We start from the raw sequence: 24,776 nt of genomic DNA, 5'->3' as shown, positions 1-24,776 counted from the left end.
AGTTATTTGTTCCTATTTGAAGGACATCTTCTATTGATCATGTATGTCTTGGTGTTTTTTCAGTTTTAGACGGCCTTTCTAGGTATGTTTTGCTTTTTATTTGTCTTACTTGGAATTTGTTGAGATTGGTGAATTGATGTGTTAGTTTATTTCTTTAGGACTGGAAAATTCTCTGACCTTGTACATGAAATATGTCTCTTTCTCATTGTTTCTATTACCTTTCTGGTATCTGATTAGATGTTAGGCTTTGTCTCTCTAACATGTTTCTTAACCTCTCTTTCCTATTTTCCATCTGTTTGTGTTGCCATCTGGGTATTTTTTTCCCAGATCTTTAGTCTAATTCTCTTGTCTTCAGTATTGTCTAATACTCTCTTCAATCCATTTACTTCTGAATACTAATAATTTATTTAAAACATTTTTGGTTCTTTTTCAGGTCTGCAGGGAAATCTTTGTAGCTTCTCCTAAAATTTTGTGATCATTTCTTTCAGATATTAAATGTGTTTGTTTTGTATTTTGCATCTGTTCACTGTGCAGTCGCAGTCTCTGCAGGTCTGATTTCTGTGTGTGTGACTCCTTGTGGTTCTGTCTTATGGTGCCTGTTTCAGTGTGTGCTGCTTTTTTTCTCTGAGAGCTCACATGTCCTGTCACTGTCTCTGTGGGAATCTTTGTGACCTGAGTCAAAGCTGGCTTTTCCAGAGGAGATTCAGTATGCCTCCACCAGGTAAGTAGGGGCACCACCACCCTGGAGCCATTTCAGCTGAATTCTTGTCTAGATGTTTTTAAGATACCATGTGGTATGAATTAGGGTTGCCCAGTTGTGAGAGCCAGCTGGTAATTATTAATTCTCAGGGGGGATTTTCCCCTTTTCATTCAGGGCCATTTCCAGACTGATAATTTTCATTCATTTCCTGAGGGGTGGCATGCATTTATTTCTAGTTCACATTCAAAATGAGGATATAGCCCTGTGGGCTTCCTCTTTGTGCAAGAACATCCTATGTGACTCCGCATCTTAGGAGGGAACTGAGACTTCTGCTCCCATTGAGGCTGTGGAAGGCAGAATTCAAATTCAGCTGGGTCATTAATCATCTCAGAGCAATAGTCAGCTTCTGAGCTTTGCATTTTTGTTCCCCCTTAGGAAAACCGTGGTACAGGCTTTTATTTTCTTTTTGGCCTCTTCATTTTCCTAACTCATGTGCTATTTCATGAATACAGTTTTATTACAGGTACTTGTTTTCAGCACAGGGTCAATGTAATTATCACCATCTCCTGTTATAACTCCCAGTCAGAGTGGCCCCCTTCCCCCGTGTTTCCTGCTACAGTGTGATGATGATTATCTTTGCATAAACATCTTTACATATTTTTCCCGGTTATTTCTCACAATGAACTTTTTAGAATATAAAATGAGACGGAGTTGAGAAATATTTGGGAGACAGTTTGGTACTACTTGCGGACCAATTGGATTGTTTGTGTTCTTGGTGGTAGTGGCATTAGTTCATTTACTTATTCCAAATGTTCCACTGTTCCTAATATGATTATAAATTCCACTGAAGGGCATTTCCATTAAATAAATAGAAATGCAAACACATTTTTTGGAGAAAAAGAGCCAATATATTTTTAAGTAATATTTATCTAGAATTTTTTTTTTTAATTTAGGGGAGTGCCTCCAAAATTATTGAGGAATAATTTTTGAAAACTAGAAAACAGAATTCTATAATGCATTTGAATAAAATAGTCTGTAAGAATAACCAGGAAGAAGAATAATGAGAATCTGATCCTATCAAATATTAAAACAATTGTAGACAGTCATTGATATTTTAAGGCTTCCTTGGCCTGTTTGGCGAAGAGAGTCCATGGTTTTCTCAGGAAGCAGCTCTTGTGTCTGGGAACATCACTGCTGAGGTATGGACACATAAATTAATTCTGGAAGGATAAAGGGAGCAAGAACGGATTTTCACACAGGCAGGACAGGTCATACAAGTGTCCACACATAGGAAGTGTGACTGGGAACAAGGGAGGCTTGGGTCAGTCTGGATAGTGTCAGAGGAGAAAGGATCTTAAATGACATGCCAGGATATTTGGGTTTGGTCTTAAATTTTTTGGAAATGGATCCATCAGAGACTTAACTAGGTAATCTGATGAGTTTCCTTTTCATTTTTATAAAATCATTCTGACAGCAGAGTTCAGAAGGATTTAAAGAGAAAAGACTGGAGACAGGGAAATTAGGAATGGATGAATGAACAATTGTTTTTAATAATTTTATTAAGACACAACTCATATTATACAATTCAACCACCTAAAGTATAATATGAAATGATTTTAGTATATTTGAAAAGTTGTACAACAATCAATACCATCTAATTTTAGAACATTTTCATCACCTCAAAAGGAAATCTCAAGCTGGGCATGGTGGTTCATACCTGTAATCTCATTGGCTAGGGAGGCTGAGGCAGGAGAATCATGAGCTCAAAGCCAGCCTCAGCAAAAGCGAGACACTAAGCAATCAATGAGATCCTGTCTCTAAATAAAATATAAAACAGGGCTGGGGTTGTGGCTCAGTGGTGAGTGCCCCTGAGTTCAATCCCCAGTATGCCCCCCACAAAAAAGAAAGCTCATACCCTTCAGCAATCACTCCCTAAGCCCCACACTTGGGCCCCATCCCTACCATCCACTCACCCTCTATGCCACTGTTTCTGTATATCCCTCGGTTCTGAATGTCTAATGTAGGTGGAGTCATGCAATAATGTGGCCTTCTGTATCTGGCATCTTTCACTTAATGTAACATTTAGTATGACTTACCATAACTGTGTTGTCACATGGATTACTACTTCATTCCTTCTGGTTGCCGAATGACATTCCACTGTATGAAATAACACTTTATCTTCCCTTTTTCAGATAATAGACATTGGAGTGTTTCTACTTTTTGATGGTTATGATAATTTTGAACATTTTAATGTAATTTTTCATGTGGATGTATATTTCAGCCATCAGTGTATGATTGTTCTAGTTTATCTTCCCTATGCTGGTGAGTCTGGAGTAGGTGTGATCATAGCCTCCTAGTTTGTGTGAAGTAGAATCTCACTATGATTTTAATTTTCATTTCCTTGATGACTCACGGTGTTGAATATTTTTTTCATGTTCTTCTAGGCTTCTTGTACATCTTCTTGGGAAAAATGTCCTTTTTCAATTAAAAAATTGAGCTAAAAAATCAGGCTACTATGAGTTTATCAGGATGAACCCAACTACTATGTATAGCTATGAAGTGCTAATAAAAAATTAGGCTACTGTTCTTTTATTGATTTTTAAGAGTTTTTTAAAACATATTTTAGTTATGCAAACCCTTTTTCAGATATACGATTTGTGAATATATCCTTCAATACTGTAGGTCCTTTTTTCACTTTCTTTATGCTCTCCTTTGAAGTGCAAAAGTTTTAAATTTCGATGAATCCCATTTATCTATTTGTTCTTTGGCCCCTTGTGCTTTTAGTACCATACGTAAGGTGACTTTCTCTCACCTAAGTCATGAAGATTTACTGTATTCTCTTCTAAGAGTTTTATAATTTTAGCTCTTATATCAGTATAAGATCCACTTTGAGTTCCTTTTTTGTATGGTGTGAGAAAGGAGTCCAACTTCATCCTTTTGCATATGAATATCTGATTGTCTCTGCATCAATTATTAAAAATTAATCTTCAAAATGTGCTTGAATACCCTAAGTCATTTTCATAGTCCAATATAAAAAGACTCTTGAACCATGGCATGGGCAATGAGACTGGATGTGCTGGGGAAGTTTGAGAGGTGGGATTATAAGGATTTGGAGATGATGGTCATGCAGTTGTTGGAAGCAGAAGGACTTGAGTCCTAGGGGCTGGTACCCACTGTGCCACTAATAACAGGAAGTACAAGGCTTCATCCTCCCATATACCCATGTGGTCATCCCAGAACCTATCTCCTGGGGTCCCTACATGTTTATCCTCATGATTTGAAGATCAAAGCCTATTGCTGCATGAGCAGCTCAACCACAGGAAACAAGCCTCAGTCAGGACAGTTGAATTATATTTTGTGGTTCCTTCAGACTGGAGCAGTTAATAGTATCTCAGTTCAAAGAGAAAACGGAAAGGTTTGTATCAAAGAGAAATGTAGTCAGCAAACTCAAGAAGAATCCAGCCTCGGTCTGTCATGATTGCCAGAGGGGTCCATATACAAAGGAACATTAATAACAGGGACCTTCTAATTTTTGGAGAGAAGTTTAGGCTCCAGAATTGTCTTGTGTGCAGGACAGGATGCCCCAGAATTCTGCATCTTCTTTCTGGATTTATTCTCTGGTTTCATGGGGGAATGTGGGTTTTCCATTTCTTGGGAGTAAGCTATTTAGCACTAAGAGCTATATGATTAATCCTGACTTTGGGGAAAAATACTTTAAAGAGCTCTCTGGGCAGTTGACCCCAAACCCCACTCGGTTACCATTGGGACTGGTAAATGTGGACTGTGGCCCAGGTAATGATGGGGTACCTCACCCACAAAATCTGCCCAGGGCAGTAGTCTCTGAGGGGAACAAGGGAAATGTGTTCAGAAGTGACACTGCCAGCCCCCTGACCTCAGTCAAATTCCCAGCTTCAAGAGCAGCCCCACCTTGGGAGCAGGAACAGAAGAGCTCTGTTCTGCGTGCTGGGAAGGGAGTCCTAGTGTGCAAACGTTCACGGGCTCCTACAGAGACTCCTTTGATGAAAAACCACTCCACCCAGGACATACTTGCCTGAGAGTGACCAGGCTGCCCTCGGAGCCAAGGAAAGATTTTTTTTTTTTCTTGTGAATGATCCTCTGACATGTGACCATTTCAGAGCAGTAGCCCTGTGGCCTTTAAACATCAGTTACATTGAAAAGCAAAGAGCTGGATGTGGTTACAAAGATAGTTTAGCGTATCCCCTCAGCTTACAAAAGAGGAAACCAAGCCCAACAACTGAGAGGGTCCCAAGTCATGAGGCATTTAATGGTGCTGGTCTCATGACCCTCTCTTCCATCCTTCTGTTCATTTCTGGTGAAGAAACCATTGAGCTTGACATTTTAAGAATGAAAAAGAATGAACCATACCTTGAGATGATCCCAGAGCATGGATGAGTACCTGACCCCTTGTTGGTACTTTGGAAATAGAAAGAAGGACCAAACCTTTGTGCGTTGTCTCTACATTAGGGACACTTAGAAGTCATGTGGTTTTTCAAGTTAGAAAATTGCTCCTTAGCTCTCATCTTCCCTCATGCTAGCACATTTCCATTTTCCCTGTCATAGTCATCTAGTGAGCCAGTCCACACATGGCACGTCAGAGTGATGCATATCAATTTCACACAACTATCCAAGAGCTTGACAAAGCAGACTGGCTAGACCCAACTTACTGAAGCTTCCAGCTAGTTCAGAGACTGGCTCCATGGCAGAGGGGAAAGGACCAACTGCTGTGTGATCTCTGTCTGAGACAGTTTTGGTGGGAGGATGCATGTTGTGGGGAAGGAGCAGGGCTCGTCTATGCAACATGTATGTGCACAAGAGCTCCCTTGCTCTTCGTGTAGGATGCTCCTGGGCACCAGGAGCAAGAAGAGACCGAGTCACTGAAAAGTGGTGCCCCGTGATGGAGCCAGTTGACACGGTTTCTTTGGGGTAAGGTAGTCTTAAGTCAATATTAAAACCCCCAAAGAGAGATCTCCTCCTCCTCTCAATGTGGAATTAAACTTTTCCAGTTAATTTGGGGGCTCCTCTTCCTATGGTCCTCTTGACATCAATTAGTTTTTACTGATCAAGCAATTTTTAAATCATGTTTTAGACATGGGACTTTATAAAGAGGAAAAGAAAGAAATTTAACAATAAATAATATTATGTCTATGAATACGACAATTGAAATAAATGTAAAATTCATACATGCTCACTGTAGAAAATGTGGGAAATACAGAAAGGTGTTAAAAAAAAGTAGCCATAATCTCATTATCCAAACGCTCTCTTGGTAATTCATGAGGGCAGGATCCGTTGTTTCCCATATCCTCAGTAGTAAGAATCATGTTTAGTATATAGTAAATGCTTACTAAACATTTGTTGAATGAATTCATTGTTGAATAAGCATTTGTGAACTGAATTTACTTAGTATTTAGTAAGTGCTTAATAGACATTTGCTAGTATTTTGGTGCATTTCTTTCCAGTCTTTGTAAATTTATATTTTATATGAGTATAGTCAGACCCCATAAATAACATAATATCTTTTTTAACTTTCCATGATAACACAGGTATGCTGATGTCACAAAAGCTCTTTATACACATTATTGTTTTAAATGCGTAGTATTCTCTGTCTTGTAGGTACCTAATTTACTTATTTATTTTAATATTACTCAATACTTTGTGGAAATACACATTCAAAGTTACTTTGTGAATAAGGCTTACCTTTGGATAAGTAGATGAATTGGCTGCTTTACTAGGCCCTGCCATGTTCAGTGGAACCTAAAAAGTTCCTGAAATCACATTCTATTATTTAGTTCCAGAGTCTCACTGGAGTGCATGAAGAACTAGAAATAATGCCAGAGGGAAGTCTTGAAATTAGAATCAGGACATGACCTCATCAGACTATTGTAATTAAGAAACAGCTTTTGTATATCTTGTTGTATAAAGAAATTGACTCAAAGAAGTAGCTATTATGTTAAATTCTGGAAATACAGAGCCTTAAGAATTCAATTCAATTAAACCATTTTCTTATGTAATCCCAGTTTTCTCTCCTTTTAAACAATTCCCTGGGTTATTATTCAGTTTAAAGATGTGATTTTGTTCAGGTTAATACAGCGCCATCTGGTGCTAAAAAAAAAAAAAATGAGTGTGTAGGAGTCGGCTAAGATGACTTCTCTGATTTTAAACGCTGAATTCTACAAGAGATAAAAGGGAATTAATATGTGATTTCTTGCAGGATCCCCTGGTGTCAGAACTGGGGATATTTATTTGAAAGGTTATAAGTGGACTTCTGGTTCCAGACTGCTACAGCATACTTTATTAACTCCTCCACCTATTAGAAATTCCTATTAAAACTCAAAAGTAATATACAAGTAGGGAGAAATGCTTGTCAGAACAAGAGACTATAGAAAGGGGCCACATTCTGAAATTTTCTGTATGACCGAGTGCACGGAGGTGAGCCTGGACTGAAGGAAGGCTCATCTGCCTGCCATCTAACACACAGGAAGGGAAAGCATGGGAAAGCACTGGGGCAGATGTTAGCAGACCCCAGTACCTACCAGCTCACAGTGGAAGAGGTGGAGGTGAGGGTGGGTTATGGGTCACTTGGGGAGAGGTGAAAGTGGATCTTCTCTCTGCTTCAGAAACTGCACAACATGGTGGTGACTGCACCTTCATGGAACGTGAAATTCAGGCCTGCCATGCTTGCCTTCCGAGAAAGGGGTCCTGTAGGTTAGAAAGTGAAGTCATGCACCCCCAACAGACTTCCCACTGGAGCCCTAAATACCAGAAAGCATTTGAGCCATCGACTGTTTCCAAGCCCAATAATTAATCCCTGAAGATTCTATATTCAGCCAATCCTTCAAATGTGACAACCACAGAAAGAAATTCTCAGACTTGCAAATATTCAGAGGGCTTTCCATCCACATAGCTTTCCCAAAAGAAAACACATCCAACATTTAAGGATTGTGGCAGCAAGTAATGAAACCAATAGAACTCAACAATTAGGTCGTCTTTGTACCTTGTAAAGGTGTATTAAAATAACAGCTCCATGAAGAGAAGTAAATTAATATCATTGCTCTCAGTATTGACCTCTATCCATATTACTCTCTGTTTCTAAAATCACCGGAGGAGGAGAGGGAAGACAGAGATATTGTCTCAGGTTCTCATCTTGTCAAAGGAAGAGTGATATTTTCTATTTTGTTATTGACCACAATACATAAATGAGCCCCATTATGTTGTTTAATATACTGCTTATTTGCTTAACACAATGAAAATTATTAGTATAAGATTATTAGTATAAGAATGAAGTGAAGAAATTCTGTTCAGTTTGGTAAGGTAGAAAAAGAATAAGAGAATTATAAGCAAATTTAATGTAATGACATTTTTCTTTTTTGGTACTGGCGTTTCAACTCTGAGGTGATTTACCACTGGGTCATATCCCCAGCTCTTTTTTATTTTTTATTTTGAGACAGGGTCTCAGTAAGTTGCTTAGACTCTTGCTAAATTGCTGAGGCTGACCTCCAGCTTGCAATCCTCCTGTCTCAGCCTCCCATGTTGCTAGGATGACAGATGTGTGCCACCATGCCAGGCTAGAGACATTGTTTTTTAAAATTTTTAAAAATTTGTTTTAATTTTTTGTACATGACAATAGAATGCATTTAAGGGACATTGGTTTTTAAAGTTCTAAATTAAATCTTTGCAGATATAAATCAGCAATATTACTATATTAATCATAATACTCATAAGAATAATTGGATGTTCAATATTTAGAAGTCTATTTCTATAACATTCAGTTAGCAAGTGTTTTGTGAATGCCTATTATTAAATCTCAGAATAATGTAACATACTCATCATTGTCTCTAATACATAGATCCCAGACACCCTATTCATGTAACACTCTAGTTCTTTTCTTCATTGCAATTATCATTCTCTGCAATTATCTTTTACCTTTAGTTGTTTCCTTGTTTTCTGTCTTCCTTTGCTAAAATGCCATTTCTCCAAGGTCAGTGTTCTTGTCTGTCTTGTTCAAGGGCATGCTTTTCCTTCCCCTGTAGTAGATGACAGGCAGATGAGCCTTCATTCAACTTTCTGAATATCTCCCATGTCTAACAAAGTAGTAGTCACCTAATGGGTGACAAATTCACTCAATATTTATTGCATTAATTAAATATTTACATAATATCTATTCAATATTGCTTGTTAAATGAATGAATGTATGTCTGTGAAAGGATGGATGACAGTAATCCTAAGTCCCTGCCCTTATAGTGCCTGTCACTTAGTAGGGGAGACAGATAATTCAACCAGTGCTTCTTCCATGGTTAGTGTCGAAACTTCATTTTGCTAATTAAGCTTTATTATTTTAACTTGCTGAATAAAACACGGGGATTGTTTTGCAGGAATCTTCCACAACTTCCTCTAGAGAAAAGCCTGGAAAAGTAGAAGCACAAAGTAGTAACTTCCTGTTTCCTAAAGCCTGCCACCAAAGGACACGCAGCAACTCCACCAGTAAGTGTCTCATCAAAACATCTTCAGTAACAGGGCTTAACTGAATATCTGGATATCAGGAATGTCAATGATGAGGGGAGGTTTGGAGAAGGTGTATCTTTCTGATCCAGTTGGATTAAACCAAGATGGTGGCCTATTTGCCTCTCTGAGAGCATTCTTCTTTGCCTATGCAGGTCCTGGCCAGGTAGAGGGGTCCCCATTGACTTTTTGAGCTTCCTGTGATAAATTCCTCCTCTAGCTGGGCACCTACTGCCATGCTGAGAAGAACTGGCCTGGGGGATAAGAGCTAAAGGGTTACTATTATTCTGATTTGTGACATTTCCTTAGTCCTGAGTAAGCCACTCTGTCTCCCAGGGCTTCTGTCACCCCATCTGTAACATTATGGGGGTTGAGGCTTGAAGACTTCATGCCTCTTGGCTGCTGCAAATAGAATAGCATTTATATAAAAGTCAGGAAAATGTGAAAAATGTAGAAAAGTATGAGGAAGTTAAAAATCACATCAAATTATAGTAACAGAAATAATCTATACTGACATTTTCAATTATTTCTCAGTTATTCATATATATACCTACAGGAAATGTATGCACATACATAAACACACATGCATCTATATCTATGTTTCATGTTATTGGGAAATCTGTTGTAAACACTTGTGGGGGTTTCTGCCACGTTCTGTGTGGATGAGAAACGTTTAACTTCCAGAGGACAATGTTGGCTATAAATCAATCAATTACCCATAAACTTATCTAATCAATAAGCACACATGAGCCAATACTCTTTTTAAATGAGAGGGGGCGTGATGGGTTGGGCCATACCAGATCTGGCCTAACAGATCTAACAGCATGGAGTAGCCCAACTCTTATTTATAGTCGCACAGGTAAAGGGGCCCAGAACGGGAGGGGCTTCTTTTGTGATGAACTGAGTGGGGTGGGGCAAGGGGAGCCAATTTGCTCAGGGAAACTATCATATAACCAGGCAGGGACAGTGCCACATACTCCCGGCAATCTGGGGCAGACCTCTGTGTCTGCCAGTTCCGAGAAGTCAGGGCTCTGTGTCCAGTGGCTCAACCTCGTCTGATTCTGCTAGATAAGGCTGGCTTCCCACAAACACCATTTTTAGTAGACATGTCATTTCATTGTATGAACATACACACTCTACCCTTACTAGATATTTACATTATTCTCAGTATTTTACTAACAGAATCCACATTGCTGAGTTTGTACATGAAATTTTGTTTGAGGTTGTATCATTGCCTTAAGGGAAATACAGTCTGCTCTCCTTATCTGCACATTTACTATATTTGAAAAAAAGGTACTTCTGTACTGAAATGTGCAGAATATTTTTCTTGTCATTATTCCCTAACAACTATTGACATAGCATTTACATTGTATTAGGGATTATGAATAATCTAGAGATGATTTAAAGTACACAGGAGGATTATTAGGTAGGTTTTATGCAGGTATTGCCCTATTTTATGCAAGGGATGGAAAAGTGTCCCTAGATTTTAGTAACATAGGGATCCTGGGACCAACCCCTATGGATTTGGATGACTGTAAATTAGGTAGTGGTGTATACTTAAGAGCTCACATTTGAGAGACAGTGCACTTGAATTTGGATCCTGCTTCTGGAACTAAGTGTTGGTATGACTTTAGACAAGTACTTTAAAATCTCTGAACCTCATGCTATGGCTTGGATACAAAACGTCCTGGAGAGCTTTTGTGTGAAACAATTCAGAAATGTTCAGAGGTGAAATTATGAGAGCTACAACCTAATTAGCGGATTATTCCATTTGATGGATTAATAATTTGAATGGACTGCTGCACTGGGTGATAACTGTAGACAGGCGGGGCATAACTGGAGGAAGAAAGTCACTGGGGTTTATATTTTATCCTTTGGGGCTTATATTTTGTCCCTGGCTCCTTGGGCTCTATTTCCTGGCTGCCATGATCTGAGTAGCTTTCCTTCTGCCATGATGCTCCTTCATGAACTCAGGCCAGATCACTGGCATGACTGACCATGAACTAAATCTCGTAACTGTGAGACAAAAATAAACTTTTCCTCCCCTAAGTTGTTCTTGTCATTGAACATGAACTTTTGATCCCATTCTTGGTTGGCTGGAGCACATCCACAAGTAATTTTCAGGAAACGTGAAGGAGGGTTCAGAGCAGCTAAAGCTTTGGAGAACCTGTTCTGTCCTGATTCTGGCCCCCATTCATGCAGATCTGAACCCATAGCAGGAATAGGAACCCCATTCTCCACCCCAAATGCATGAGGGTTGCCTGGATCAGGTAAGGCTGAAGAAGAGGTGGGTGTGGTCTGAACATCTTGGTGCTGGGTTTGCCCATCACTCTGCAGTTGATTGACTCTGTGATCCATTCCAAAGTTGCAGCCTGTTTGCATGTCCTTATTCCCTCTGAACCCAAACCACACAGTGCTGCCCTTCTTCAAATTGCAGGTCAACCCTGTACTGCCATGGGCAGAAAATGCGGAGACTAGGATCCTGGAGGCCTGGATTATGTTTTCGATTCTCTTGTTCGCTGCTCTGGAGCCCTCTGAACTTCATTTCCTCGCTGATGCATAAGAGAGGGAACTCCAGCAGATTCCCCAAAAGACTAATGATTGCTGTCTGCATCATCTGGACAACCTGAAAATATACAGGTTGCCTCCGATCCAGCCAGTGTGGAGAAGGGATTTGGTAGGTTGGGTGGGATACTGGAATCTGCCTTCTTATTAAACACCCAGAAAAATATGGTGCATAGGAAGATTTGGGATTATATCCCCAGGCTCTCCTTCCAACTCTGACCCATGATGATGTGTCTCTCTTTCCAGTGTGTGGTTTTCTAAATCCTCTGACTTCTCCCTCTTGGTCTACTGGGATACACTGGTCCTTGTTGGAGAGGACCACCTACTTGTACTGAAGCAGCTGCTGGGAGCAGCTGTCCTGGCAGAGAACTGTTTCCTCCGTCATTCTTGGAGCCCTGATGAACCAAGGCTCTCCCTTTTTTCATCATTCCTCTGTCCCTTTTGTCACTTCCCTTTTGGCATCGCATATTCTCTCATACTCATTCTCTTCTCTTTTCTTCTCAATCTACCCTGGCTAGTGATTTCCTCTCTTCAGCTTATAAACAATCTAAAGTCTTTCCTATCCTAAAAATAAAAGCAAACCCCAAACCTTGGTCCATTTTGTATTTCCTCTGAACTACCATCTATCTCATTTTTTTCCTTGGGGTAATTTTCTACAAAGTCCTGTCTGCTAACTTGAGGGACGCTGTACTAACCCTTCATAAAAAAAAAAAAAAAAAAAAAGAAGAAGAAAAGAAAGAAAGAAAGAAGGAAAGAATAATCATAGCCCCTTTTTAAAAAGAATTTCAAATTTTGAGTTGCTGATGTTGGCCTTGAACTTGCGATCCTCCTACCTTGAGTTGTTGTGATTATAGGAGTATGGCACTGTGCTGGCATTACCTGTTTCTTTTAACTTTTAAAAATGTGGCTACTAGAAAAATTTCAATCATCCATGCGTCTGGCATTGTATTTCAGCTGAGAAGCACTGCTCCAGACAATGGTAATCTCTGAGGTTTAAATCAGATAATCTCTGAGGGCTTTCCAATTGTATACAGTGGTACAGTGGGTTCCTGGTTGGACAAAATGAAGCCTGGAATTCCCACAAAGAAGAGGAAGCTGAATTCTTTGCATTTTCTTAGATCTCAAAGATTTGAGTGTGGTGTGCACCACATACCCGTGTGTGAGTACATGGATAAGAAGTAGCCAGATGATCTGTTTAGGCGGTTGGAGGATCCCCTGGCCCACTCCGTCCCTGCCTGGTCTTACCCTTCAAGGCCCTTAGTTCAGTACCACCCATCCTGGAGACCCTTTGTGCTTCCCTCCTCTCTCTTTGGCTAGAATTGAAAAAACTCCCTGACAGCCAAGACTGGATTTGATATGGACTTGTGGTCTCCCAAGAGCCCGCACACTGCTTGACATGCAGGAGATGCATGTGAATTCTTGCTGAGTTGATCTTTCACTCTTGTGGAAGTGAGAGCCCTGCCTGCACTCTGCATACAGAATGCACGAATGGAGAGAATAAAATGCCACCCACGTCTTCAACAGCCATCTCTCCCCATTGTGCACCTGGTACTAGGGCCTAAAAGGTTTATGTTTGCATCAGCCCCTGCTAATGAGGGTTTGGTGGGTGTTGATTTTGTTCCTTGTGGAACTTTTCATTTTGAGAACACAAATGATCTCTTCCTACTATTCCTCTCTTGGTTTAGGTGTTAATCCCTATTGCACAGGAGAAATTGATTTTCCAATGACCAAGAAATCTGCCGCTTCCGCTGACAGACAGCCTTATTCTCTCTGTAGTAACAGGAAGTCCCTTTCTCAACAACTGGACTGTCCAGCAGGAAAGGCTTCGGTAAGAAGAAAGGGAGGGAAAGTTGGGGAATTGGGAGGAAGGGGAGGGGTCATCGTTAGCAGTTGCTGAAGAAGTTTTCCCTCTAGTCCTGGGCCCTGTGTCCTACTGAAAAGAGGGGCTTACTTAGTAGGCAAAACAATCACATTAGGCAAAGAACCGCACTACAACTGGGCATCCATTGAGCACCCTCTTGTGCCAGGAACTTGTAACTGCAGCCACTTCTACGCAGTTAGGAAATAATAGATAGTAAAACTGCATATGCAGTCTCCGAACTAAGGCATTATGTGGATCCCTGTGTTTCATCTGCACAGTAACTCTCAGCGGTAGACCAGGAAACTGGAGCTGGGACAAGTTAAGGAATTTATGCAAGTTCACGTTGCTAATAAGTAACAGGACTGGGACTTGAAGTCAGCTTTGTGACTCCAAAACCTGTGCATCCTATGATTAGGATTACCTTATCAACATTGTCACTAATTTTTAAAACAAGTTGAGAAAGGAACATATGATTAGACCCATTTCACAGTGTGCAAACAGGTGTGGCAAGGTTGTGTGGGTCCCAGTCCATGTCCTTCCCACCCACAGGACATCGGCTTACAGCTTGGGAGCTGAACAGACACCAAGCACAGTGTCCTCTGCACATGTCACTCCTTCCTGCCTGTGACGCCCCCTCCTGTCTTTTCCCTGAACATTTTCTCAGTGACTCATGCTGCCACTCAGATCACACAGTGTCCTCTGTCTGTAGTGTCCCTTCTTTCATCTGTCACTAGAAACCACACCCCCAAACCTTACCAACTCCTCCCCTTCCTGGAAGCACTCCAGATCCCTCCAGCTGCACGAGCTTCATGATTTTTTCAAATGCTCATCAGGAGGTGCCTGTACCTCTCTCACAGTGCTCACCAGATCTGCTTACTAGTATCGTTTGTGTTAGTGTCTGATCTCCCAGCTGACCATGGGCTCTCCAAAGATAGGTTCCAAAGTCCAGTTATGTTTGCTTCCCTGCATGGCACATTGTAAATGCTCAGTAAATTTCATTTCTATCTTCCCTTCCCTTCCTTGGATCACTGTTTTTCACTTGCAAACTGGGAATGTTGGTGTCCTAGGGTCAGAAGAAGATAACTTTCAAAGTGACTCCCTGAGCTAAGAACTCTCCCGATCCCTTGGTTTCTGGGAACCTATCTAAAAATCTAACATCTGCAGCCAGCACTGGTTCCTAAGTCTTGGGGCACTGGTGGGGGGGCAGTGCCTCCAGTCTTTGCTGTCTCATACTTTTAGAGTTCCCGTTTCTGGGAACAGGAGGCTCTTCTGGCTAGCATGGATAGGCTACAGGTCAGTTGGTGGTAGGTCCCTGGAGGGATGTGTTGAAAAACATCAAAGGGCCACATCCAACCACTTGATGTTTGATCCAAAGCATTAAGGGGTCCTACCTATCTATCATCTATCTATCTGATTTATTATAAGAAATGGGCTTATGTAAGTATGGAGGTGGGTGAGTCTCAAGATCTTCTGGATGAATTAGCAAGCTGGAGACCCAGAAGAACTAATGGTTTAGTTCAAGTCCAAGTCCAGAAGTCTGAGACCAGTAGGGCTGATGGTATAGTTTCTGACTAAAGGTATGAAATCTTATGACCCAGGAAGAACCAATATTTCAACTGGAGTCCAAGAGCAGGAGAAAAACTGCCACAGGTTGTAGATGGTCAGGCAGGATGGATTCTCACTTAAGGGAGTGTCAGGCCTCTGTTCTACTCAGGCCTTCAACTGATTGGTCAAGGCTCACTCACATCAGGGAAGGTAATCCACTTTGTCTACTGATTTAAATGCCAATCTCATTCAAAAGCACCCTTACAAACACACAGAAAAAGCCAGGCATAGTGGTGTATACCTGAAATCCCATCTACTTGAAAGACTGAGGCAAGAGGATTATAAGTTTGAGGTCAGTCTCAGCAACTTAGTGAGATTGTCTCAAAATAAGATTAAAAAGGGCTAGGAATGTAGCACAGTTGTATAACACTTGCCTAGCATGTGTTTGATCCTGGGTTTGATCCACAGTACTGATAAACAAAAACAAGAATGTTTGACGAAATATCTGGGAACCTCATGGCCTAGTCAAGTTAGCACATAAAATTAACTGTTACAGATGCCCATGTGTAGTTCATTTGTCTTCAAAATAACACTGCAAGGGCAGAGGAGAAGAGGTGACCAGAGAAGGGCTGCTTTTAGAAGGGAGGGAGGGAGAGTGGAGCACACAGCCTTGGGAGAGACTTAGGGCTATAGGACGTACTTTGTGGGTACCTTTGGGGGAGATCACCCAACCAGATGTGGGCAGCTGCAAGCCAGCAAGAGGAAGGGCACTGAGAGGTGATGAGCTGGTTGTCCAGGGAGTGACCATAATGAGCAAACGTGCATCCCAGGTTCACTACATGCCAGTCATGAGGCTGTATATTTTATGTGGATTCTTTTATTCGTCATCTAGAGAGGTGTAAAACCAAGAGAGTACAACCCAAAGAGGTCAGTACTTTTAATATCCAGCTTTTATAGCTGACCACATCAAGAGAAAGTATCATTTTCAGATGACCTAATCAGTAGGTGGGGGAGCAACAGGATGTGAAGACAGGCAGATTCAGAGCCCATGCTCTCCTCCCTGGCTCTCCTGCCTCCTCCACCCAGAACCATGGGGACAGCATCTGCCCAGGAGTCAGCAGCCCAGTCCTTATGTTGCAGCATCTCAGAGCTCAGTGAATAGGAACCATGCAAGTGCCTTGGCATATTTACAGCTGGTGTGTCTGCTTTGGTGGTCATACAGGAAGCCCCAAAGAGTTTTTCCAGGTCATAGAGGGTTGAAAGAAACAAGTAGCAATAAGAAGCATCTATAAAGCATGTTTTAAGCACTTGCCAAGAGCTGGTCTCCAAAACAACACCTTTAGGCAGGTCTTACTAGAACCATGGTCTTACAGTGGAGGAAACTGAGAGAGTGGTTAAGCTACTTCCCTAAGGTCACCAACTGATAATTGTCTGAGCCAGGAGAGAATACAGGCAGGGAGGTTCCAAAGCGCCATCTTAACCTCCAAGCCATACTGCCCCCACTGGGGCAGCTCCCTGGGGCACTGACTGTGCCTCTCTTTAGCATCCTTTGCTTTTCCTGTGCAAATAGCTAACCAACTCTTTCTCCCCTAGAATTTAAGTTCTAACTTTATAAATCTTTGGGTTTCTGCCTTCTTGGACACTACCAGGTGCCTATTGTAAATGTTTCTTAAATTGAACACAGTTTGTAGAGGGCATTCCTTCCAGTTGAACCTAAACTTTGGGGACTTGTCCTAGGGCAGCATGGTCTGTGACCTTAAACCTTGGCTGCTGGTCCACAAGGAGACAGGTGGAGCACAGCTGCCTCCTTGGGCTCCCAGAGTCAGACCCTGCCCACCAGTATGGCACATTCCATTAACCGCCTTCTAGTTCTTATGCTGTGGGCCCTTGGGAGAGAGAGAAAGGATTTGGCTCCTCTCCCTGGCTGAGCCTTCTGCCTTCCCTGGGAGGTGTGTGCTGTTGTTCCACATGGCTCACTTTTGCCTGACCTGGTTCCTTGTTGCAGGGAGCTTCGAGACCAACACGGTCATTGAGCACAGCTCAGCTTGGGCAGCCATCCGGGGGCCTCCAGGCTTCGGTCATCTCCAACATCGTGCTGATGAAGGGCCAGGCCAAGGTGAGCATGGACCACTGCCAACAGGAAGTCTTGGAGCGGCACCTTCAGAGGAGTTGTTATGTCAAGGGAAGAATGGGAACAGGCGAATTGGGCATCCCGACGCATCAGAAAGGGGCAGAGTTCAGTCTTTTTTAAACTTGGAGCCAGCTGAGTTTCAAGCAATACACATTCTTATCATTAGACAAAGTGCTCATTTTTTTCTCTTTGAGGACCCCATTCTCCAACAACTGCCTTGTCACTTTCAAAGCTTGTTCCTTAATTACTTCCTGGCATGATATTTTTCAGACCTCTACTTATCTGATGCATAAATCCAAATCATTTACATAGATCTCACCTCTACTGTTCAGATATTGGAAGAAGAAAGTTGGACTCATACACAAGTTTAAAAATATATATGCTACCAGCTGTTTGTGAATAATTCCTCCATCTATAGTACTTTTTGCCATTAGTGGGAGCTTCCCGAGAGTCCGAAATGACTCTAGTTCTCCATCAGTGCTGAGGCATTGTGCTGATTTCTGCCCTATAATCGAGAAAAATCAAAGGGGAAATGGAAGTATTGGTGGTGGAGGAGCGTCCCAAATGTTCCTTTGTGCTGACCTCAAACATATTCACGCATGGGGTTGGCATGTTCCTAAAATAACTAGAAAAGGCCTAGGCAGTTGCTGGCAAGTTCTCAGACTAACCCAAGCTACCCAGATGCTGACCTAAAGAAAGGCCGGTTTCTTTGGTTCAACTGATATAATTTTGGTGTGTGGTGGGAGGCGGGGATTTAATTGTTGCTTAAGGTCTTTCTAAGGGCAGTGTTCCACCACACACCTGAAATCCTCTTTCCCTCTGTCTCCAGTTTCTTCTCACTCCTGAAAGCTCACAGAATAAACAAAAGGTCAGATGTGAGGAAAGCTGGCATGAATGCCCCTCAGATTACTAGGGAGTAACTGTCTCCTCTGTGGTTTACTCTGATTAGTCAATCACAACACTTTCTCCCCTTGAATTTAGAGAAAAAAGATTTTTAATTTTTTCATAATGCTCAAAAGAAGGAAAAGTGGAAAAGGGCATTCAAACTCATGAAAAGATGACCAAACATGGTTTAGATGATCCTGGTATATAATACATTCAATGAATAATCTTTATGGGACCCAAGGATGAAATGTGTTATTTGGTTTCAGAAGCCTGGAAGACAAACCAGGGGAGATGCATTCAGAAATGAGGGGGGCCTTCCATGTCCAGCTACACAATCTACACACCTATGACCTCATCAATAGCAAGGATGACAGGTAGGGGTGAGGCTGGAGTTGAGTTCAGGAGGGGAGGAATCAGAGCTAGAAGGACCAGGAGGTGATGGAGACAGAATCAGAATCAAGTCAGACAAAACCAGCTACCCAAACCCAGGACTATGCTCAGAGCTTTGTAAGGCAACTCCTTTGCTCCCCACAACAACCCTATTAGCATTTCCCTTTTATAGAAGTGGAGACTGAGAGTCTGAGAGGTCATGTGGTTACTGAGCAACTGACCCAGACAATGGCCCGGACTCCCTGACCCCTGGGTCTCATTCTCATCATTATCCTGCCCAGGGCAATTATTTCAGCCAGGATCAGACTGGGTCACCTGTGTTACTCCTGGTAATATTTGTCCCTGTCATCTTGGAACACACATCACTTTTACCAAAAGCTTTAGAACCCTGACCAATGGCCTTCCTGGCTGGTGCATGCTCACCTTATTCCCTGTGGCATCTTGAAGATGGCTAACAGGCCGCCATCTCCATGGTCCCGCAGGAATGCTCCTAATCAGTTCCAAGCAGCTGCTGGACTGAGATAAATTGCCAGTAGCAGTGCTGCTATTCCATTGACTTTAAGTGTCTGCCTAGGAGCCATAACCTGGTACCCTGGTGAGTTGAACCCAAAGACCAGGCTTTATTCCTTAAATAAGTGTTTCAATCACCTGCCAGAAGCCAGACATTGACAAATAAGCTTCACTTTCTGCCTTCAGATTGCTCATAGTCTAGAAACAAGTTCCTCAAGGCCCAGCTAAGCCTGCCTGAGAAGTATTCTTCAGCAAAATGAAGCTTACTGTGTTTGCATTTCCTTTGCTTCTCCCTGGGTCTGTCTTAGTCTTTTGGTTAAGTCACTGGTAGGTCTGTGGGGGAAGCCAGACCTTCTCTCCTTTCTTTTCCTGCTGTAGGTCTCTTTTCCACCTTCCTCCTACAGCTGACCTTCTCTCCACTGCTTCCTTGGAGACTACTAGGCCCCAGGATCCTCCCAGAGCCACCTGCACATTCCAGGATGTGTTTGTCAGCTCCTGGGAATGACCTGGTAAAATGACAAGGAGGACAACAGTGTAGGTTCAGGCAGAAATCACATGACTGGAGTGATGTCCTTGAGAGGCAGAGGGGTGGGATGCAGAACAGAAAGGGGACAAGGGGGCCTTTGGTAAGAGAAGGGACAAATTTCCCATTGTAAGTTGCTGCTAGTATTATTGTCAGTCAGCATTGTCTTCAATGTTGTTGCCAGGTATTGTGTTTGATCTTCAAACACAACCTGTGGGTTAGGTAACATCACCATCATTTTACAAGGGAGAACTTGAGGCTCAATAAATAAGAATGAAATTATGTCATTTGCAGGAAAATGGATGTAACTTGAAAGCATTGTGTTTAAGCAAAATAAACCAGATTCAGAACGTCAAGGGACATATGTTTTTTTACTTACATGTGGCAGCTAGAGGGAAAAGAAGGAGGAGGGGAAGGAATTTCATGAAAATAGAAGGCAGACTAGTATAGGAGAAGGGGACTGAGCAGGAGGAGGGGAAGAATAGGGAGGTACTGGGGAATGAAATTGACCAAAGTATGTCGTGTGCATGGATGAATGTCACAACAAATCCTACTATTATGTATAATTATAATGCACTAATGTAAAATTAAAAAATAAAAAGGAATTGAATCTGAGAAACAGGAAGTGATATGACCACAATCACCAACTAGAAAGGTAGAGAGCTAGGGTCTCGCCTCCACCCAGCCTCCTTCAGTGTGAGGAGCATCAGATTCATGAGAGAACTTCTGACACCACACAGGCCAGCTGGCTGGTGTGCTACTGTGCCTCCCATTCCTTTAATCCCAAAGACCTATGGGGCTAAAATTGTTGCCTCCTCTCCTGTCTGACTCCTTGGTTCAGACCAAGGCATGCTCTCCAGAAGCATCCACAGCATAAAACCCTCCTTATCCCTCCTTCTCCTCTTCTTTCTACAGGGCCTTGGCTTCAGTATTGTTGGGGGAAAGGACAGCATTTATGGGCCCATTGGGATTTACGTCAAAACCATCTTCGCAGGGGGAGCTGCAGCGGCTGATGGAAGGCTACAGGAAGGTAGATTTCCAATCCCTATCCTATCATGGTTGAGAAATCAAAAGCAGAATCCAGAATCAAGTCATAGAAGACATTGAAAAATGTGTCTTGAGTACTCAGACATGGCTTCTGTGAGTACCAGGTTCTGCTGGCAGTGGGAACTTCTCCCTGGAGAAATCCATCATGATGGGCCCATGAGCCCCTGACACCATCACCTCCCAGCGGGTCCTATCACCAGCTTGGGACTGAAGGCTGGTCTGTCTCCTCCCCTTCCTTGCCCTGCTCTCTGCTGCCTTTCTTTGTCTCTCTAAGGTCCTTCCTCAATTTCCAGGATTCACAGTGATCCCCTTCCCTTCTTATTCCCTAACTCACAAGTATGGAAAAACCAGGTTCACTGCTTCTAACATGTGAGTTGGATAAATATTTTCTGATAGCTTCCAGAATACTAGTTTCTAAGAACAGCAAACCATCAGACATGACTCCTTTTGATTGAAGGGCTACTGGTCTATTACATGACAGCCACCCGCTCTGCCAACCCATCTGCCCCCAACTGCCTCCTCCAAATTCCTTCATATCTCCATAGAACAGAAGCCCCCAGCCATCCCAGAATGAGCTGCCTGGGGAACAGAGTTGCCTGTCTTCTTGTCCTAGAATGTTAGACACAGCATCCCACTTCTACCCCAAGGTCCTATTTGGATTATTAGGACATAGGCTTGACTCAAGGAGATCTCTGGATCTCAACTAGAAGGCAAAGTTCAAGGTAATGAAACCATGAAGCAGAGGGGCCCACTGCAAGCCAGGGATTTCACTGTATTTCCACTCTTCCCTGTCAGGTCAGTGTCTGTAGGCTATGTTGGCAGCTGAACCATCTTTAGTAGTCTGGCTTGTTTAGGGAAGGGCATGTACACTATAGTCCTTAGACCGAAACACCACCAAAAAAAATTTCTAAATTTCTCAATAGTTAAAAAAGTCAAGATTGTTTTTGATCCTTTTGCAACCTATAAAATGAAATGAAATATAAGTTCAGGGCCCACAGAAAAGTTTCCTTGTAACACAGTAATGTCCCTTCAGTTACCTACTGTTTCTGGTTCCCACTGTGCTATAAGGGCAGTGTGGAGTAGCTGCAGCAGAGACTGTATGGTTCACAAAGAGGAAAATATTTACTGTCATTCTCTGTACAGAAAACATTTGCCAACCCCAACATGATGCAGCATTAGGCATATGGGTTTCATTGTGTGGGCAGTGGGGGCCTTTGAAGGCTTTTTATCATATGGGAGGGACCAGCTACAGAGGTTTTGGATGATCTAGGGAGCAGAGTGTAGGATGCAGTGACAAGAAGTGGAAAGAGCAGCAAAGAGGTCAGTGGGAGAGCCAGGTTCAGGTCCTATGGGCTGCCCGGAGGCAGTAACCCAGTGAAGAGGCAGGGACAGGAGAGACAGAGTCTGAGAAGAGAGGCAGCAAGTGAAGAATGGGTTAGGGAAAACTTGAAGGTTTCTGGCCTCGGCCAACTGGAGAAAGATGACGTGTAACTTAGAGGAAGAGGCAGCAGAGGCAGTGGGAAGGAAAGACTTAGGTTGAAGCTGCAGAGGGGAGGCTGATGTGCCCAGGTGACCACCAGGTGGCACTATCAGGCCAATGAAAGCATGAGCTACTGCTCAGGAGGGTTGGGGTGGAATGGAAATTTGAGGGTCATCAAGGTGTGGGAAATAACTGAAGTTACAGAGTGAGCGAAAGCAACAAGAAATGAGGGAAGAAGGGAGAGAGGAGAGGGACACAGCACAATTCCAGAGCTACATCAGGAGTAGACAGACAATAGGAGCCAAGGAGGGAAAGGAAGAAAAGTGGAATCAGAATCTGGAGAACATGGTCTTGTTTGTTTCATTGTCTTTCCGACTTGTTTGGTTTAAGCATAGGGCCAGGGAAGGGTTGAGGTGGCAAGAAAAGAGAGTTTTGTATTCTTCCCTGAATGCAAGGCTGCCCAAATCCATGGTCCTTGTTTTTTTCCTAGGTATTTATTTCTCTTAGTTAATAGCAATCATAAAAAATGAAGAATTTCAATGAACCAAGATATTCTGATAGTGTGCAGTCCCTGGCTCTAGCCTCAAATATTTGGCCAAATCGCCTTTTGTAGCCTTCTTTCAGCAGTTAAGTTTCTGAATCTACTCTTGAGTCCCTGGGTGGATACACTGGTGGGGACAAGAATTTGTTGTACAGATCAAGGCCATACAGCAGCCTTTAATATCCTCTCCAAAAAATGATCATGTAAGATGTACTTGGCAAGATTGAGGCCAATCAATTCTCACCGATATGTCCCAATAAGGAAAGGACAGAAGAGCACAGAACTGGGCTATACAACCCTGTTGGTATGGGCATTGTAAAGACTTGAGAGGTTCAGCCCCTTACATAATTAAGAATGGCCTTCTGCAGATTTTTCTTTGTCTATCATTTTTTTTCAGCACACAATTGCATTTTGAATATTTTTAATGTGTCTGTTCTTACTTCTGGATTTGGAGACTCACAAGGACAAGGGCTGGTTCCAATGATCTGCCACACTGAGCTGATCTGAGTACTTTCCACCCTGCCTCTACCCTCTACAGCAACACACAGACATGTTGGATGAAATAACACATCTGAATTCAAAGGAAAGAGATAGAAATGCCCAGCTGCCAGAAAGCAAAGAACAGCTTTGAATACAAGCAAGGCAAATTCAGAAGTTGATGATGTGGTGGCCCAGAGAGCTCTGGACTGTTACAGACCCTAAGGGACAGGGGCAAGGACTCCAGTGCTCAAGTAGGGACAGGGCACAGGGCCCTGGGTCCCTGTGAGGCTCTGAGAATCTGCACAAAGTCCTGATATTAAAAGAGCTATGACTCACGGAAGGCCAACAGGCACCAGGGAAGCAACAAGGAAACCTGACTTTGCCCATGACTTTTTTATTTATTTATTTTAGTGGTACTGGAGATTGAACCTAGTATTGCTCCTGGCCTCAAACTCAGCCTTCTGAGTCTCTGGTGTCTGCCACCACATCTGGTTGCCCATGACACTTGAGTGGGGGAAAAACAAGGAAATAAACATCAGTGCTTGTATTATATGTGGGTTCAAAGGTCATATTTATAGTCTCTGTAGGAATATAAATCTCCAATCTGGGAAATCAGTATTAAAACTCATCTTGAACCAGCAAATCCCAAGGGATTCCTGGTGGAAATAAAGGAAAAACTGGGTGACTTGAAGTATATAGGAATCCCACGGGATAACAGAAACACTCTGAAAAACAAATTCACAGTAAAGATTACATACTACATCGGGAGGGTCAGCAGAAATAACATAGAATGTTAGCCCTCAAAAACCTAGTTACTAGAAAAATGAAAAAGAGACAATAGAGTTACTGTGTTTAAAATAATTTTAAGTGCTGAAAGAATACAAACTATAAAGAATAAACAGAACACAAAGAAAAATTGGATGAATGTGAAAAAGTGATTTCTGGATGTCTATTTTAAAACATGGTATTTGCAGTAAAGTATCAATGGATTGGTGAGACAACAGATTTGATGCAGATATACGAAGAATTAGTGAACTATAAATTATCCAGGAGACTACACAGAACAATAAAGAAGAAAAAGAACAGCATTAAAGAAATATGGAGGGCCAGGTGCAGGAGGGCATGCCTATAGTCCTAGCAGCTCAGGAGGTTGAGGCAGGAGGATCAAGAGTTCAAAGCCAGCCTAAGCAAAAGCGAGGTACTAAGCAACTTGTTGAGACCCTGTCTCTAAACAAAATACAAAATAGGGTTAGGGATATGGCTCAGTGGTCAAGTGCCCTCGAGTTCAATATTGAATCCCTGGTACACTGACTCCAAAAAAACAAAAACAAAAACAAAAACAAACAAACAAACAACAACAACAACAACAAAAAAAAAGAAAACAAGAGACGTGGAGCACTTATTGAAAATTTTATCTAATAGGAATTTTAGAAAAAACAGTGAAAGGAGAGGGATGATACACAAAGAGATAGTGAGTTTTCCAGAATTGATTTAATGCCTGAAATTATAGCTTGAGGAAGAACAGGGTTTCTTTCTGTCCTAGCACATCAGAGTAAAACTGCAAAATATCAAAAACAAAGGAAAAAAATCTTTAAAGCAAC

General features: G+C 42.2%; 1 protein-coding gene across 1 annotated transcript in view; it reads left to right on the top strand.

Moving 5' to 3' along the window:
* Nucleotides 1-24,776, top strand: part of IL16 (interleukin 16) — a 112,634-nt gene that overhangs the window by 56,942 nt on the left and 30,916 nt on the right. The window contains 4 exon segments of the mRNA XM_079124247.1: nucleotides 9,091-9,199; nucleotides 13,468-13,610; nucleotides 17,194-17,304; nucleotides 20,543-20,657. Of these exon segments, the coding sequence (XP_078980373.1) occupies nucleotides 9,091-9,199; nucleotides 13,468-13,610; nucleotides 17,194-17,304; nucleotides 20,543-20,657 (478 nt within the window).

Source organism: Sciurus vulgaris, assembly GCF_902686455.1.
Source record: "Sciurus vulgaris genome assembly, chromosome: 2".
In the NCBI taxonomy this organism is placed as follows: Eukaryota; Metazoa; Chordata; class Mammalia; order Rodentia; family Sciuridae; genus Sciurus; species Sciurus vulgaris.
The sequence above is the reverse complement of the archived record's forward strand: the minus strand, read 5'-3'. Positions and strand labels throughout refer to the sequence as shown.